Source organism: Sapajus apella, unplaced genomic scaffold (genome assembly GCF_009761245.1).
Source record: "Sapajus apella isolate SASKATOON/1434 unplaced genomic scaffold, GSC_monkey_1.0 scaffold96, whole genome shotgun sequence".
NCBI lineage: Eukaryota > Metazoa > Chordata > Mammalia > Primates > Cebidae > Sapajus > Sapajus apella.
In genome coordinates, this window is record NW_022437036.1 from 5,611,427 (window position 1) to 5,628,604 (window position 17,178).

The following is a 17,178-nucleotide window of genomic DNA, read 5'->3' on the forward strand; positions in this document are numbered from 1 at the left end:
GATGAACCTGTCCTCTCAAGCCTGTGCACACAGTGGGACTGTACCCAGCATGCCTGTCACTAGTTTCAATGGCATGGTTCCCTGACCTAGCAGAGAGGCTTTTTACTGAAGGCCAAAGCAATGGAAGGCCAAGGGTGACCAGGTGCTTAGATATTCAGCAGTTTTATTTTTTCATACTGTCAGTTGAAAATAAACAAAAAATACACACACACACACACACACACACACACGCACGCACACACGTATAGTTAAATCATTAAATAAGTATTTCTCAGTGAAAGGGCTCATTTTAAAATCAACCTTCCAATGGCAAAATAATAAAAACAATAACATAATTCCCCTCACACAGCAAATTTGACAAAATGACAAAAGAACTCTTAATTTTGGGGCTTTATTATAATTTTTGTTTTCAAGATACTACATAGTCAAACAGAACTGGATTGGTCTTTTATGGCATAAAATTAATTCACAGTCAAACTCCCAACTAGGTACTAGATGGATTCGCTGAAGAGGCTCTCTCCCACTGCTCCCACCCCCAACTGCTGGTGCCCTCGCTTCTAGCTCTCTGCAGCCTGATCCATTCGCCCTGACTCGAAGCTAAGACCCCAAGGGGAGGTCAGGATCAGACTTGGACCTGGGTGCTGGAAGTATAAGTAACGACTGAGAGGTGGTATAAAAACAATCTAGAAGACTTGAGTACTCTTCATTTAAAAAGGTAACCTAGAGTTGACTGTCACTACTGAGAATTTCCCTCCCAATGACAGTTGTTATTTACTGACCCAGAAAAACACTTCCTGGCAGCTCTTCTCCAACATTCCAATAAACCCCACCTCCACATGACCAGGCTCTCCAGAGACAGAGGAGCCCACAGTCCTCCAGCAGCAATACCAGTTCACCCACCAGAGTTTGGCAGCACGCAGCATTAACTGTACTCTTGTGACAATAAGAAAACATGAGATGAAATACATTAAATAAGTTAAGTATGCATTAAACATCTCGGAATAACAGTACAACTTCACTACATGAACCAATAAAAATTTAGCTTGGTCCCTTTAAGAGAACAAAGCATTGCCATTTATTTCCAAAGCATTGGGTCAATCAGTCAACACACGCCTCTCACTCATGATGGGTACGTCTGATGCTGCCACAGTGCAATTCCTTTGGGCTTCTGACTCTGTTCATCAGTCCCAAGGAGCTGATGGCTTGGACAGAACTGAAGACACGGAAAGCAGCCTGGGGCAGGAGTGGGCCACGTGGGGACTACTGTGTGGAGCTGACCGCACTCCCCACCACGCTGGGCTCCAGCTCTCCACGGGCCGGCACCGACAGGCGAGGAAGAGTGTCTTGTTTTAAGAGAGGTAATCCAGCATCACGTACCAAGGCCTACCAATGTTTAAGATGACGTTTACACTATGCCATTGTGGCATTACTCATGGTTTCCCTCGTCATTAATAAAGATCATTCTTCCCCCCCAATCATTTACTATACATTTTTAACTTTCTAAAAGATCGTTATATTATATTTGTGTGTGTGTATCTGTGTATGTGTGTGCAGGGTGGGGTAATTTAAAGGCAAGACCTGTGAGATGTCATCATACATTAATTTCTTTTTACACATGGTTATGATAAATTTAAATCCCATGATATGGTGGATCCATCAATCCAATTTACCATCCTGTGCATGCTACCTCTACAAGGCAATCTTCCCAATAATTACACCAACGATAAAGAATAAAACCACCAGAGCCAAGAGCCGGGTGCTAAGGCCTTCTTCCTTCCCAATTGGGGTTAACACGGAAATGGGGCTGTTGCTCTGCACTGTCTTCCTCATCCGCAGTCCATCTTCTTCCTGAGGGAGCAAATGCACATTTCAAAGACAATCCAAGGCACCAGAAAGGGGAGTCAACTGTACAGCTTAGCAGGATAGGCTGTTTATGCCCAGTGTTGGAGGACATGATACGGTCCAACCTCATTTTGCAAATGGAGAAACTGCAGGCTACAGAGCAGAAGGGACTAGCCTGAAGCCACTGAGAAAACAGTCCCCTCTTTTATTTCATACATTCCAGTTGATGCTGCTAGTTATAACACAAATCTAAGCAGGGTGCTCCTTGGTTTCCCATGATTTACAGAAAAAAGCTTTTAAATGGGTCAACTAGGCCCTTTGCAGCCTCAGCCCCATCCACCCTTATGGCCATGTCTTCAGATGCTTTTCTTTAACCTCAACCTCTCTGTCCTTCCTGCCTCTAATGAATAGGCTTCCTTGATCAAATCATCATCAATTTTTAAAATCATAGGCATTTCCAAAGACATAAATATACAAATCATGAGAATCTACTAAGTCAGCTGGGCACTTTGGGAGGTTGAGGCAGGTAGATCACCTGAGCTCAAGAGTTCGAGACCAGCCTGGTCAAAATGATGAAACCCCACTTTTACTAAAAATACAAAAATTAGCCTGCATGGGGCAACACAGTGACATTCCATACAAAAAAAAAAAAAAAAAAAAAAAAAAAAAAAGAATCTAAAAGTGGGACATCTGGAAGCTTTCAAATGAAGAGCTCTGTACTCTGTACATAGCTGGTACTTGATGAGTTACAAACAGACTGCTGGATCTAATGACATTTGGAATATTAAAATGTGGCTGGCCTTGGTACACTCATCTCAAACAGTTTCTACTTAATGCATAGATTTATCATTGAAGAAACAACATTCTTTTTCATACATATAAAAATGCTTGACCATATTCCCCACACCCCCCCTTGTCCCCAACTACATGGATGTGCAAGAAATCAAAAATGTTTTCTTCCTTCACCTCCACTGCCACAACTGCCTTGCACTTTCCTAACAATCTGCAAGTTACTATTTAGATCTACGATGCCATTTCCATGCCCTCAAAGCCACGTCCACATCCCTGAAGAGGGACATGCATCAAGGCCATTTCTATTCTGGCCCAGACTTACCATGGCTGCCAGATCTCTTGCTGATCACCTCATCTACTCACCCCTAAACCCCACACACCAGCTGTACTTTCTTTTATCTCCTCCCATGCTCTCCCATCCCCCTGAATACCGAGCAGGTCCTAAGGCAGGTGAGTCCCGGGGCCGACTCTCCTTGCAATTTGTTGCTACCTCTGTGGGACATTTATCACACTGGCTTGTAATCATCTGTCTGTGTCTCTCCCTGCTAACCCATCACCAGAGAGCTCCCCAAGGGCAGGAACTGTTCGTGTTTGAATCCACAGTGCCAGGCACATATTAGACCCTCAGTAAATTTGTTGGAGAGATGACAGAATAAACCAACACAAAACAAAAAGCAGTGTTTGGCAGGATAAAGAATCTTCTAATGTCGAGATTGGTCTGATAACATTTTGAGGATATTCTGCTCTTGGGGCATAGCCAGTATCACTGCACAATGATAAACAACTGGTGTTCGACTGGCTTGAAAAAAAAAATGGGCACGGCAAACTACAGCATTTATTTTATTGGGTTTATATAGAAGCTATTTCTACCTATTTATCTCTTTAAACAGCACAGAACTCTGTTTCTGAAGAGAAATACACTCGAGGAAAAGCTTTAGGTATAGCTTAGATTTTTAGCTAAAAAGTAGTGTCAGCTTCACAATTTATTCCACACAAAAGAAGTTACTGATTGAGCCAAATCAAGATCACTGCAAAGGAAGACGATACTCAGTTCTCCTAAATCTATCTCATCATCAGAATAAGAGAGAAGGAAAAGTCAAGTTATATGAATTTATTGTATGTACCTGGCTGTAGGGTAGTTTAAGAATGAAAGCCTATTACATGCTTGGGTGACATGATCAAGATTAAGGAAACAGGCCTAAAAATGTAAGCTGCAACAAACATTTCTATAATCTGATGTTCAGAAATGTTCTCTTCAATACCATGTCTAACACAAACTCATACTTTTAAAGCTGGAAGGTGCCTTAGAGGTGTTTAGCAAACAAAGGCCTAAGACATGCTGTGACCAGCACAGATTCAGAGCTGTTTCAAATTGGATGAGAGCAACTTCCACACCACTACAGGCCTCTAAGCCAAAAGAAGCACCCCCTGCCTCCCTTCACCACTCAGTACAATTCAACCTTCCACTGCCAATGCCAACTGCTTCATCAACGAGCTAGAGGCTCAGGTTTTCCTTCCATAATCCCCACCTCCCATCCACTGTGAAGCATTCCACCTCCAATCTCATCATGACACCAATCAACAGTTTGATGAGCCATGGCTGCCCAGACCTATTTAGAGTCTTCTAAAATCAGAACTATACCTGCATTAAAACAGAGTATAGGTCAGTATTTACCCTCTAAAAAAAAGAGATTCTCACTCAAGTGAATGGGGATGGCATGGGGTTTAAAAATGCATATTCAAAATAAAAACTGCTATTTTGGTCTCAACATTTACTTTCAATTTATACTAATGGAGAGTGTGAGATTTTTGTTTGTTTTTTTTTTAAAGGGGACAAGGGCTTAAACAGTTGAGAACTTCTGATCAAGGGACAGTGGCTCTTAATTTAGGCAGATCCAAGGACCCTTTTGAGAATCTGATGAAAGCTATGGAAATTTCTTCCCAGGGAGGAAAAAAATAGGCAAATGCCAAAAGCAAAAAGAAATCTATATATTCACTGGTTCATCAACTTCCTCATGCAAGATCCTAGTGAAAACGCCCTTGTTCTCTGTAGATTACCAGAAAATAAACTATTACCTTGAACTGCTTGTTCTCCTCCCGTAGCCTCTGAACTTCACCTTGCAGCCTCTTACATTCTTCCATAACCTTCTTAACTTCGGCGTCATCCAAAGAACTCAGAGACTTAGACACTGTTGGTGTTTCTGTCTTTGATGCAGTTGTGGATATAATTTTATTTATTTCTACATCAAGCTGTTCAAAAATAAATGAAAGCCTAAGTGTCACCAGCCATGTAATAAAGGACTTTTTTATGCAAAGTAGTTGCATACACCAAATGTGGTAGCATTTCATCCACACTGTAAAATGTCACATTTACTTTTCAAATGGATCACTTTATCTAGTACCTTAATAATCTAAAGCAACTGAGCTCTAGAAATTATGGATAAGGGCAAATGATGAAGTTCAGCTGAAGCTAATACTTCAAAGAAAGAGAAAAGGGGCTGTGTATATTGCACTATCAAATTCCTGCCATGCAAAAATTAGCATACTGTAATTGTGCAAGCTCAGGAATTATTAGCCACAAATTACTGTCACCATAAAGATGTGAACATCCCTAAGACTGCCTTGGTGGGGATAGGAGGCTCGGGAAAGCGTTACGCTGAGGGCGATTTATTTTACCAACTTAGCATTTGGAAGCTGGGATTAAGGTGAAACAAGCTCAGTGTCTGCAGTGTTTTAATCTTGAGAAGCTACATACTCCCCTCATGTCCCCTGCCAAGACTGAGCTATGAGCCCCCTCTTGAGATTTACTGGGATGAGAGCCAGTCAGTAGAGGGAGGGCATGGGAGCATGCAATTTGTCAGGGAAAGAGTAACTGAGGATCACTGACCTGGGTAGCAAACTGAAAACCAGGAATATAGCTCTACCCATCATTTTCCAGATGAGAAGAGTGGGCCCTGTAAGGCAAGGCCCCAGGCTACCAAGTCAACCTATCACAGAGCTGAGGCCAGAATACAGGTTTCACAACTTCCAAACTGACCTTCCTGTGACAGGATGTACACTGGGAAGAGGGAAAAATGACCACTTAAAGAAACAGGGTTATGATAGTGGTAAATGACTGAGCAGAAAGAAAATACCAGGTAATTTGACACAAATCAACAACATCCCTGCAGACCAACATGGATACTGTTAACAGAACATTTTGGGACACTGCTATTCCCAACTCCAGCTATTAACCTCTAGGGTAGTTTCATATGCTGCATGTTTTCAGTTTTGGTGTTTTTATCACAATTAAAATGTTTCTGACTATGCTGAAGGGAAGCCCAAATGAGCATTTCAGTTACAGTCTCCTTTCTTCAACTGGTCACAAGAGAGGACCGTGAAAGAGACCATGAGCAGACAGCCTAGAGGATGGGGCTCCTGTCTTCTCCCAGGTAGGCAACACAGGAGTGGGATCATTCTCAATGGGGTTGATACTGCCCTCCAGGACACATGTGGTAACATCTGGAGACATTTTTAGTTGTCACAACTTGGGAGTACTACCCGTATCCAGAGGGCAGAAGCAAGGGATACTGCTATTACTAAGAGACCTTGCAGTACACAGGGCAACCTCCACCATCAAGAATTATCCACCCCAAACGTCAACAGTGCTGAGATTAATCCTCACCTAAAAGCAATCTTTGACTGAAGATGTAGATAGGGTAAAAGGGGTAGGGAGGCTGACAGGGCACTCTGTAGAACAAGAGAACCTGAGAGCTTCCCACCCGTCCATCAAACACCATAATAAAGGGCAAATTATTCCCTGTTTGACTTCATTCACTGTTTAACAGTGACCTATGCCTTTGCCAGGCCACAGAAGCTCTTTGGGATTTATGACATCGCAATGGCTGTTGGGCTGCACTTTTCAAGGGGAAACACTGTGTCAATCAGTTGTCTTTCTGCAAGTTTTTCAAAGGCTGATTTCCTAAAGGCCCATTTATTTGTTGACGTCAGCTTACTTTTTTCTTCAGACATCAGAGAAAGGAAAATAATTTGTCAGCTTAAATCTTGGTTTTTCCAGGAGATGGTATGCAAATAAGTATCAGCTTGCAACATTCAATTATTGTTAACTATAAACATACTTACTGGTTTATCATTCTCTGCTGGCAATTCAAACACACATCTAAGTTTTGAATCCATAAGGTCTTCCGGTTTTGCCTCCTTCCACTAAAACAATTTAAATTTAATAATCAAGATATTATAAAGCTGCAAGAAGAATAATTTTCTTCCTATGACAATTTCAGAAAAATACTCTTAATGAGAAAACCCCAATGCATATCAAATAAAGAACTAAAGTCTGCTGAGATTCCAATATTTGTAACATGACGAGAGTAAATACACTTGCCTTCTTGAATATTTATTACACTTCACAAACCCTGAAGACGTGCTGCCTGACTCCTCAAAGTCAACCAATGCTCCCCATGTTGCTACTCTGTGGGAGAGGCCCACCCCTGAACCAAAAGGAATCCTCTAAATAATGTCTGGCTGACCAGAGGTAACCTTGGTTCTCCTTATGAAAATAAAACTTATTTTAGACTGGGCATGGGGGCTTATGCCTCTAATCCCAGCACTCTGAGAGGCTGAGGTGGGAAGACTGAGGACTGATTGAGCCCAGCAGTTTAAGACCAGTCTGGGCAACGCAGGGAGATGCTGTCTCTACAAAAAAATTGAAACATTAGCTGAGCATGGTGGCACATGCCTGTGGTCCCAGCTACTCAGGTGGCTGAGGTAGGAGGCTCGCTTGGGCCCAGGAGGCAGAGGCTGCAGTGAGCCATGATCACACCACTGTACTCCAGCCCAGACAACATTGAGAGACTCTGTCTCAAAAATAATAAATTAAATTTAAATGCATATCCTTCTTAGAAAGTGTAAGCACATACTATCTGGGAGTGGTTTTAGAACCACTCTGCCAACCTCCAACGGAAAGCAATCATTACTAAATCCCTCCTCTGACACTGTGGCAGTGTCTCCATCCCTCCAGGCTGTAGTGAGAGCATCGTCCTAGCTAAATCCCATGTTCTAAGAGGATGTGCTCCTGATTACTTCTCCTCTTGGCAGCAGAAGATGGGAATTTCAGGGTACTCTAGGATTATAGACCAGCATAGCAGCAAGGTTATAATATAGAAAAAGAAGGCAACTCCCACCCTCTGTGCCTCCAACCCTTCCCAAAACTATGCAAGAGGCAGCTAGTGCAACACAGGTACCAAGAACCAAAAGTAGGGAATGATCTATACATCTGACAATAGGGAATTGCCACAAAAATTATGGCAGATCCGCTAAATACAATAGCATGCTGCGACTCAAATGATGCAGAAGAGCATTCAGTTAGATGGAGGAAATGTCCAAAATATTAAGTGAAGAAACTGAAAAGAATACTGAAGTCTGCTCCTCTGCACACACACATCTGTACATGTATGCCTATGCACATGTGTCAAAAGAACATCAGGTAAAGATCATCACTGAATGCTAAAGCCACCAGGAGAAAGACTGCTGGCAAACAGGATATTCATGTGGTCTCAGAGTCAGATGATTCAAGAGTATCACAGATTACCTATTAACCACAGGGGCAAATGTGCTTTGTGCTATGACAGTGGAGAGAGCTGGCAGTCGCCATCTTAACAAAGTGATCAAACAGCATCACCAACAGCAGGACAACGTGGTATGAAATACCAACTATGAAGTATTAACTATGGAATATTCTTGCCAAAACACATTTAACTTTAATTTAATCATAAAGAAATAAACAAATCCAGAATACAGGACATTCTGTAAGTCAACTGGCCTGGACTCCAAAAAAAAAAAAAAAAAAAAAAAAAAAAAGTTCAAAGTTTGGGCAGAGTGCAGTGGCTCACACCTATAATCCCAGCACTTTGGGAGGCAGCAGCAGGGGGATCACTTGAGCCCAGGAGTTCAAAACCAGCCTGGGCAACACAGTGAGATCCTGACTCTACAAAAAATTAAAAATTAGCTGGCATGGTAGCATGCTTGTAGTTCTAGTTACTCAAACAGCTGAGGTGAAAGGATCACTTGAGGCCCGGAGGTCGAACCATGATGGTGCCACTGCACTTCAGCCTGGGTGACAGAGCAAGACCTTGTCTTTTAAAAAAAAAAAAAAAAAAAAAAGTTCAAAATTTGAAAAACAAAAAGGTTTGGGCTCTCTACTAAAGGCCATTTTTAGAACAATTGGAAAATAATGACTGAATTTATTACATAATAATACGGAATTAAAGTTAATTTTTTCAGTTATGATTAATAGTACCATGGCTATATAAGAGACTATCCTTGCTCTGGAGTATTTAAGGTAAAGTGTCATAAAATCTGCATCTTAAGCAAATAAGAAAGTTTTTGACAGAAAGGAAACAAACATGTTAACAAATGACAAATCTAGGTAAAAGTTATATGAGTGGTCACCATGCTATTTTTTCAACTTTCTGTATATCACAATAAAAAGAAAAATATTTTAAAATAAAGAAAAAGCAGACCAGGGGCAGTGGCTCATGCCTGTAATCCTAGCACTTTGGGAGGCTGAGGTGGGCAGATCGCTTCAGTCCAGGAGTTTTGAGACCAGCCTAGGCAACATGGAAAAAACCTGTCTCTACAAAAAACACAGAAAATTAACCAGGCATGATGGTGTGCTCCTGTGGTCCCAGCTACTTGGGAGAATGAGGTGGGAGGATCGCTTGAGCCCAGGAGGTGGAGGCTACAGTGGGCCAAGATCACTCCACTGCATTGCAGCCTGGGTGACACAGTAAGACCCTGTCTAAAATAAAATAAAGGCAGAAAAAGCACAAAGTTCTCATTAACAATGGTTAGGCATAGTATGGGTATGCCTAAAAGAACTATGGGTAACTTTAAATTTTTTTCATTTGTATATATTGAAAATTTCCCACATTGTACATTTTATATATTAAAAAAATTTAAACTGTTATAAAAATCATCATATAAGGAACTAAAACGACCCTTTACTGGATATGTGATGCCTGGCCTACTACACTCTGATAGGCAAGTGTAAGACACTGGACCGACCAGGCACTTACACAAGGCACACTTCACACTCACCACTATGTGAGCTGCATTTTTATCCCTATTTTACAAACGACCAAAACATCGACAGAGTTAATAAAACCTGCTCCCAGCCACAACGTTAGTAAAAGGAAGGACTCAGCTCCAAAACACACAAGCCCATGCTCTTTTCACTAGGCCATGCAGCAAAAGCCAAATAGAACACACCCTTGGATCTTCCGTATTTTCTATCTGCCATGTTTCCTTGCTCACACAAATTAACAGAAAGTAATACATCATGTTGCAGAAAATCAAAGAGAATGTTTTCATAAGAATTGTTCTTATGAAAAGAAGACAACCTATTATCATTGACCTCTCTATAACTCAAAAATGTCTGGCCTACAAAGTGAAACATAAGTGGAGGTCCTTTTTCAGAACTAAAATAAAAGGCTTTGTGGCGATACAGGGCATGGGGTGGGTGTGGCTTGAGCTGCCCTTGCTATGAAACTCAGACAGAGGAGAATTGCAGTATGGTGTGAGGAACAGCTGACTCAGGTGGGCAGACCTGCCTTGGATGACTTGGGGCTCTCTTTTGGGCTGGCCAAAGCTGGAAAGCAATGCAAGTGGTATGAGGCAACCCTATCCTGCTTTCCTGAACTGCAAGGACAAGCGCATCTGTCCCTGCTGGGGCTGTGGGTTGTAACATTTGGAGATTTCTATTCAACTCCCAGCCCCAGAATGCCTATGGATTTATTAAAATGTATAAAAAGCTCACTTTGGGGGGAATGTCCATTATATTCTCTTATTTTTCCCAGAACCATCACTAATATTTATTTCATTTACAAAAATAAAGGGTCATCTTAATTTTACCAAAATTAAACATATATTTAAAAGCAGGGGGGGAAGGAAATAATAATACTTACTACAACACCCCCCCCACTTCCGCACACACAAACACAGTCTAAACAGGTGAGAACATTCAGCATTTTGACACTCTCACATGGCTCTGAGTTTGTGAGGGATGAGAAGACAAGGTAAGAAACAGGCAGGACAATGAAAGTTATCCTTTTCTGTCAGGGCAGAAAGGGGAGGTAAAAGAAGACAATCCCTAACCATTCAAGACACCATCCACCAATGCAAGGAGCTGATGAAGCATACTGAGCTCAGAGAAGTCAGAAAAGAACAGCCTTCTAGAAAGTCACATAAAATGTTAAAATTATTCCTCAACGTTTTAGAAAAACCAGAAAGCAGACAAGGTACAAACCTCCTTAAAAAAACTATTCCCTTTTAAACAATTTTGACATATTTTGAAATGCATGCACCCACAATTCCATATCTATTTGGTTTTTAAAATTATTATTACTGAAAAAAATAAGAAGCATTCAGTACTTACTACTGCTTCCATATCTGAAGTGTCAGTTGGAGCAAACATAGACTGAACCATAAACTTGTGTTTACTTTTCTCATTGGGATCATAATCGAAAGGCTGTAACATCACTGAGAAAGAAAATATTTCATTAGGAGGGTCAGAGCTTGGTTGTCAGTGCCATTTGTTATGCTAATACTTGTACTTTGGTGTAAAGCAATTTACCAGCATTCTCTTATCTCTTAGGATGGACGCCCCTGGTGAAGTGAGCAAGGACGACTAACATCTCCATTCTGCAGGTCACCAACCTAAGAACCACAAAATCAGGGCATGACAGAGCTGGGAGTAAGCTGAGGACCTGGTCTTCTGATTCTTAGTCCAGGGACCTTTCACTACCGCAAGCCTACCATAAATGTCTGCTATAAGCCTTACAGAATCGGGAACCTGGGTAGAAACACTTTTGCCTGTTTTGCTCAAGAAAACATATCCAAATGATCTTTTTGGGAATTAGATAGAATAATCTAAGATGTTTAAGAACATTTAAGGAAATGTTTTAGCTTCTCTCCAACTCATTTCTCATACAGCTAATCAAGGTAATCCTTGAAATACAATTTTGCCAATAGAATGCTAGAAAACTTTTACAACCAGGACACTCACAGAGCAGGGAAGACAGCTTACACTCCCGCTCTTTCCCTAAAAACCTAGAGAAATCTCACGCAGAGGATCCTGTGGATGAGTCACACCCAAAGCAGGGAGGAAGGTGCCTTCCTATGCTGACTGGCTCCCTTCAGCCTACTTCGTAGAGTAAAGCTGGGCCTACTATCAAATGATGGCTGCTTTAAAATATGTTACTTTGCTACAAGGCTTTGGCTAACCCACACATCTAGCTAAGTTCCCTGAAATAACTTCACATGCAGGGAAAGCCTACTGTGGCCTTGACCACAACAGTGGGCATGGACTGAGTGTTTCCATGTGCCAGAAACTAGGCTCTGTCCTTTAGATCTACCATGATCTCATTTAATTCTTAAAAAGTAGGTACTATTGCAGGGGGAGAGGGGTTATTCTGGTGTCTATTTTTCAAATGAAAAGAATGAGCACAGAGAGATGAAACTGCCCAAGGTCACATCTAGGTGGAGTGCAGACCCAAACCTAGGCAGTTGGTATGGAGAGCCTACGCTCAAAGCCACCACAAAGGACTGGTGCCTTGTCCTCTGACAGTACAAGTCTTACCCTTCTCAGCACAGGGCTTCCACCACCTTTCTGCTGGGCCCTCATCAGCATTCTCTTCCCTTGAAACTCCCACTTAGGGCTTCCCAGGTGCTTCGTCTAGAGCCACACAGTCAACCACAGCCAGCAGCAGATAGAGAGCAGGGTAGCCCTGGTCTACAAATGAAGAATCTGGGACTCCATAAAGTGAAGTGGCTCCTTCAAAGTCACAATGTTAGGAAGCAGCAACACTGGGACAAAGAACCAACACATGATGATTCCAAGTACAGTCGAGCATCCCTTTCACCACACTAGTCACTCCAACATGAGCTGGATTTATATCTGGCACCCAGGCCCCAGGACAAAGCTAATGGAACCATTCAAGACAGAGGATAGAAATACCAACTTCACCCATCCATCTTAGGGATGCAGGGGCACTTTCCATCATGGAACAGAGAAAGGCCACTGAAACCTAACCAAGCATTGGATTTAAATGTCCTGGTGTCCCTAGTCACCCAGACAGCTTCACTGCCCACAAGGCTTCCTGTGCCCTGAGCTACAGGAAGTCTTGCTGGGAGACTTTTACAGGACAAAATTCAGTTAACTGTCAGAGAGTAAATCTTTTATCAACATTACTCTTTCTCTGGCATCACTGAGCTGGCAAGAGCTGAACTTTCCTATAGACAGACCTGGAACATTTACCTACCTGGGCATGACACTTAACCTCAGGGACAAATGACCAGACTGGCAGGTCAATGCTTCTCTGAAAGTGAAATTCCCAATGTGTTTTTTTTTTTCCCGTCCCCAAGAGCCAATGTCTTCACACGCTCTGTGAACTTTCCTGGACAGGGACTGTCAACCTTCTCTGGAGCTGGGACACACTGGTAGATTAATGTTCACTTTCTATAATTACAGTGAATTCAGTTTGAAGAATTTCAGGTCTTGTTTGGCTGTGACAAAATCATGTTTTGGTATTTTTCAGTTTAGGAAAGAAGAGAACTTTCACCTGAACTACTTTTAGATTTCTGGCAGGGCACAGGTCTAGTACTAAACACTGCCTCACCCTTGAGCCTCTGTTCTCCAAGCTGTGAACAGTTGTTGCACCACCCCCATGTCCACCACTCTGGAGAGCCGTGAGGAGGAACAAGGTTTATTTGTAAAAAGCCCTGTCACGCTCATATGACAACAGTCCAAGGAAAATGCTAATCTTTAGAGAAGCTATTTAGATGAAAGATGAAAATAATACAATGGGTCCCGAGAAGAGAACACACCCCCAAAAACAGCCCCAGGAAGCTCTACCTGCCCCTTCCCATTTGTCACCTTCCTAGAGGCAGTGGGGGTAAAAATGTGCAGCCAAGAGCACCGTGTCCAGAGCTCTGCCTGGGTTCTAAGGAGGCCCCAAGGGAAAAGAGGCCCTTCCTTTCTATTTCTCCACCACCCCTCAGCTTCTTCATCCCCAATACTTTCATGATGCCCCAAGAAGGAAAGAAAGGAAAAGAACCTTTACTTGTGCCTACTGTGTAATAGGTGCCATCGAAGGCAAATTCTCCTTAGTTCTCCCACTTAATACAACAATTCATCAATGCAGTACATGCCTCCTTTTTCTAGATAAAAAGACAAGGACTGTCAGGTATGGTGGCTCACACCTGTAATCGCAGCATGTTGGGAGGTCAGGGCAGGAGGATCACTTGAGTTCAAGACCAACCTGGGCAACAAAGCAAGACCCCATCTCCTACCCCCAAAATATTAGCTGGGCATAGTAGCCTGTAGTCACGGCTACTTGGAAGGCTGAGACTGAGGTGGAAGGACTGCCTGGGCCTGGGAGATGGGGGCTGCAGAGAGCTATAATAGCGCCATTGTACTCCAGCCTGGGTGAGAGAGCAAGATCACTTTCTTTTTATAAAAAAAAAAAAGATAAGGACTTAGAAAGGTGCTAAGTGGGCTCACCTGGGTCCCACGGCCAGCATATTAAACAAGAATGCCAGGGTTCAACCTGGCTTTGACTCTAGAGAAAAACAATTTACAGTAGTTATTGCCAATGATAAAACATAGGCTTTCAGGCAAACATCGTATTTGTGGAAAACTTTTATCTGCCAACAAGACCTTCATGGTTTTGCAAATACAGACTTTTCCAATGAGATCACCAGGAAGAGAAATGAATGTGATTTTTTTTTTCTGCTATTATATGATGCAATATGTCAACATTTGGAAGCTCTGCAACATGGTTTCCAAATAACCCATGCATGGTATCACAAAATCCATTCAAAGTACAAGGAAGACTGATGTGTTTTAGTGAAACAATGTTCAAAAAGTCACAGACATGGCTTCAGATTCCACATCATACTAATAACCTTGAAGAGAGTAACACTTGTCAAGTTTTGGTGTAGTATCAAAGAAGAATATTCAGATTTATCTGAAAAAGCAATTAAACATACTCTTCCCTTTTCCAACTACGTATCTGTGGTGAAAGCAGTTTTTCTTCATATGCATTCACCAAAAGAACATATCCTAACAGACTGAATGCAAAAGCAGACATGAGAATCCAGCCTGTCTTCTATAGAAACAGACATTAATGAAATTAGCGGTAGGGCGCAGTGGCTCACGCCTGTAATCCCAGCACTCTAGGAGGCTGAGGTGGGTGGATCACCTGATGTCAAGAGTTCGAGACCAGACTCTTCAACATAATGAAACCCTTTCTCTACTAAAAATACAAAAATTACCCGGGCACAGCGGTGCATGCCTGTAATCCCAGCTACTTAGGTGGCTGAAGCAGGAGAATTGCTTAAATCTGGGAGGCAGAGGTTGCAGTGAGCCAAGATTGTGCCACTGCACTCCCGCGTGGGCAACAGAGCAAGACTCTGACTCAAAACAAAAAGAAAAAAGAAAAATGAAATTTGCAGGCCAGGCATGGTGGCTCATGCCTGTAATTCCAGCACTCTGGGAGGCCACGGCAGGCGGATCACCTGAGGTCAGGAGTTTGAGACCAGCCTGGCCAAGAGGCAAAACCCTGTCTCTACTGAAAATATTAAAATTAGCTGGGCATGGTAGCAGGCACCTGTAATCCCAGCTATAGTAGCACGATCTCGCCACTACACTTCAGCCTAAGTGAGAAATAAGTCAATGTAGTTAAGTAATAATACACTGGTGGCTCTGTCAAGTACTCCTCTTGGGATAATCTGCAGTTTAAAAAGAGAAAGATTTACACAAACCAGGTCTTGAGTTTTCAGGACATACCTGACCCTCAGGTGAAAACAGAAGCACACTCGCATGCACACACAACCCTTACAGAAGGGCTGGACGTTCCCTGTGCTCTTCTAATCAAATGCCTTTGCAACTGCTTGCTCTACCTCCACAGAAGGGCACTGAGATACACTGCCTCCTTACTGCAGACCTTATAGATGTCACCAGCACAACTCCAGGCCTAGAACAGCTTACCTACCAAGTCATCACAATGTAGACATGGAAGGACCATTTCACGGGCAGGGGAGAAGACATTAATAGACACGCAACCATACAAGCCAGTGGGTGTAAGCAATCACTTTAAGGAAGCCCCGGCGACAGTCTGAGGTAGCAGGTCCTACAGCCCTTCTGAAAATGCAGAGGACTCAGGAGATCTATACACAGGTGCCTAAATGCACTGGTGAGTGGAAACTTTTCAATTGGGAGTAAAAACTGTGCCCGATTGGCATGTCAATTTTCAGGAAGTTCTGCATACTTATGGGAGGTTTTGATCTGATAAAAGTTTCTCCACTTTGAAAAAAAAGTTTAACAAGCACCATGCCATATGATTCATTTTTTTAAATCTCAGAATCTCATCTTTGAAAAGAAATCTCTCCACATTTTACACTCCTACAATCTCAGCTCAGGCCCCACAGACTCACTTCTAGATTTCTACCAGCCTAGAACAGCAAGTGGGGGTGTTTGCCACCACCAGCTCTCCTTGGCTTGTGGGCTCCCACATCAGTGAGCCACAGTGAGGATCTGGGCCACCCTGACCGTGAAACTTTCATAAACTCCTGGAGTATCTTGGTATCCACACCCTGCTTAACATGGCCCCTAACTCACATCAAAAAGTTTGTGTTTCTCAGCTACTGACATCTCACGTAAAATTCAATTCGCTCTATCCTGTTAGTGGGAACTTTATGAGAACATGACAGAATAAATGTTGATAATCTTTTGTTCTTTCAGCTCCATACATGCAAATTGTGATAGAAATTATGTACTTTTTTCCATGGCTATAAAAGAGCTTCCCATTAACTTAATTTATTTCACTTGAATACCAGAGACACTGATGATAAAGCCCTCTTAAATGAACCATCTATCCTACTTTTAAAATGTATCTGCTGATACTACATTAAAAAGAAGCCTGTTACCAGGAGACAGCCTGGAAGCCAGGTCACTACTCATCCACATTAACACTTTGTTACACAACGCCTGGTGTATCACAGATTGCAAACTGGGATCCTGTTGAGAAAGGGCCTTTGGGGTCATAAAACATTGGATCAATAAAATCAGTGTTTCCTCAATAGAGAAAAAACACAGAAAATGGGCTACTTACAACACACACACACCCCACTTGGAGAAATGACTTAATTAAATGCAGCATAAATGCTGCTTCTGAGAACCCAAGCAAATCACAGATCATTTTCATCTGCATCATAATGGTTACAGAGCAAATAAAGTCTAACAAGCACTATGGCACATGCTTCACTTTTTTTTAAATCTCAGAATCTGGCCGGGCGCGGTGGCTCAAGCCTGTAATCCCAGCACTTTGGGAGGCCGAGGTGGGTGGATCACGAGGTCAAGAGATCGAGACCATCCTGGTCAACACGGTGAAACCCCGTCTCTACTAAAAATACAAAAAATTAGCTGGGCATGGTGGCACATGCCTGTAATCCCAGCTACTCAGGCAATTCTCCTGCCTCAGCCTCCTG

At 42.4% G+C, this 17,178-nt stretch overlaps 1 protein-coding gene across 2 annotated transcripts in view; it reads right to left on the reverse strand.

Moving 5' to 3' along the window:
* Positions 1–372: 372 nt before the first annotated feature.
* VAPB (VAMP associated protein B and C) overlaps positions 373–17,178 on the reverse strand; it is a 53,540-nt gene continuing 36,734 nt past the window's right edge. Inside the window, exons 3-6 of one of the 2 annotated variants that reach the window (XM_032257193.1) lie at positions 11,066–11,169; positions 6,757–6,837; positions 4,711–4,884; positions 373–1,848 (exon numbers count right to left, since the gene is read on the reverse strand). In XM_032257193.1, coding sequence (XP_032113084.1) covers positions 1,690–1,848; positions 4,711–4,884; positions 6,757–6,837; positions 11,066–11,169 — 518 coding nt within the window. In that variant the 3' untranslated portion in view covers positions 373–1,689. The remainder of the gene's footprint in view (positions 1,849–4,710; positions 4,885–6,756; positions 6,838–11,065; positions 11,170–17,178) is intronic. The other variant, XM_032257194.1, reaches the window with a different exon arrangement.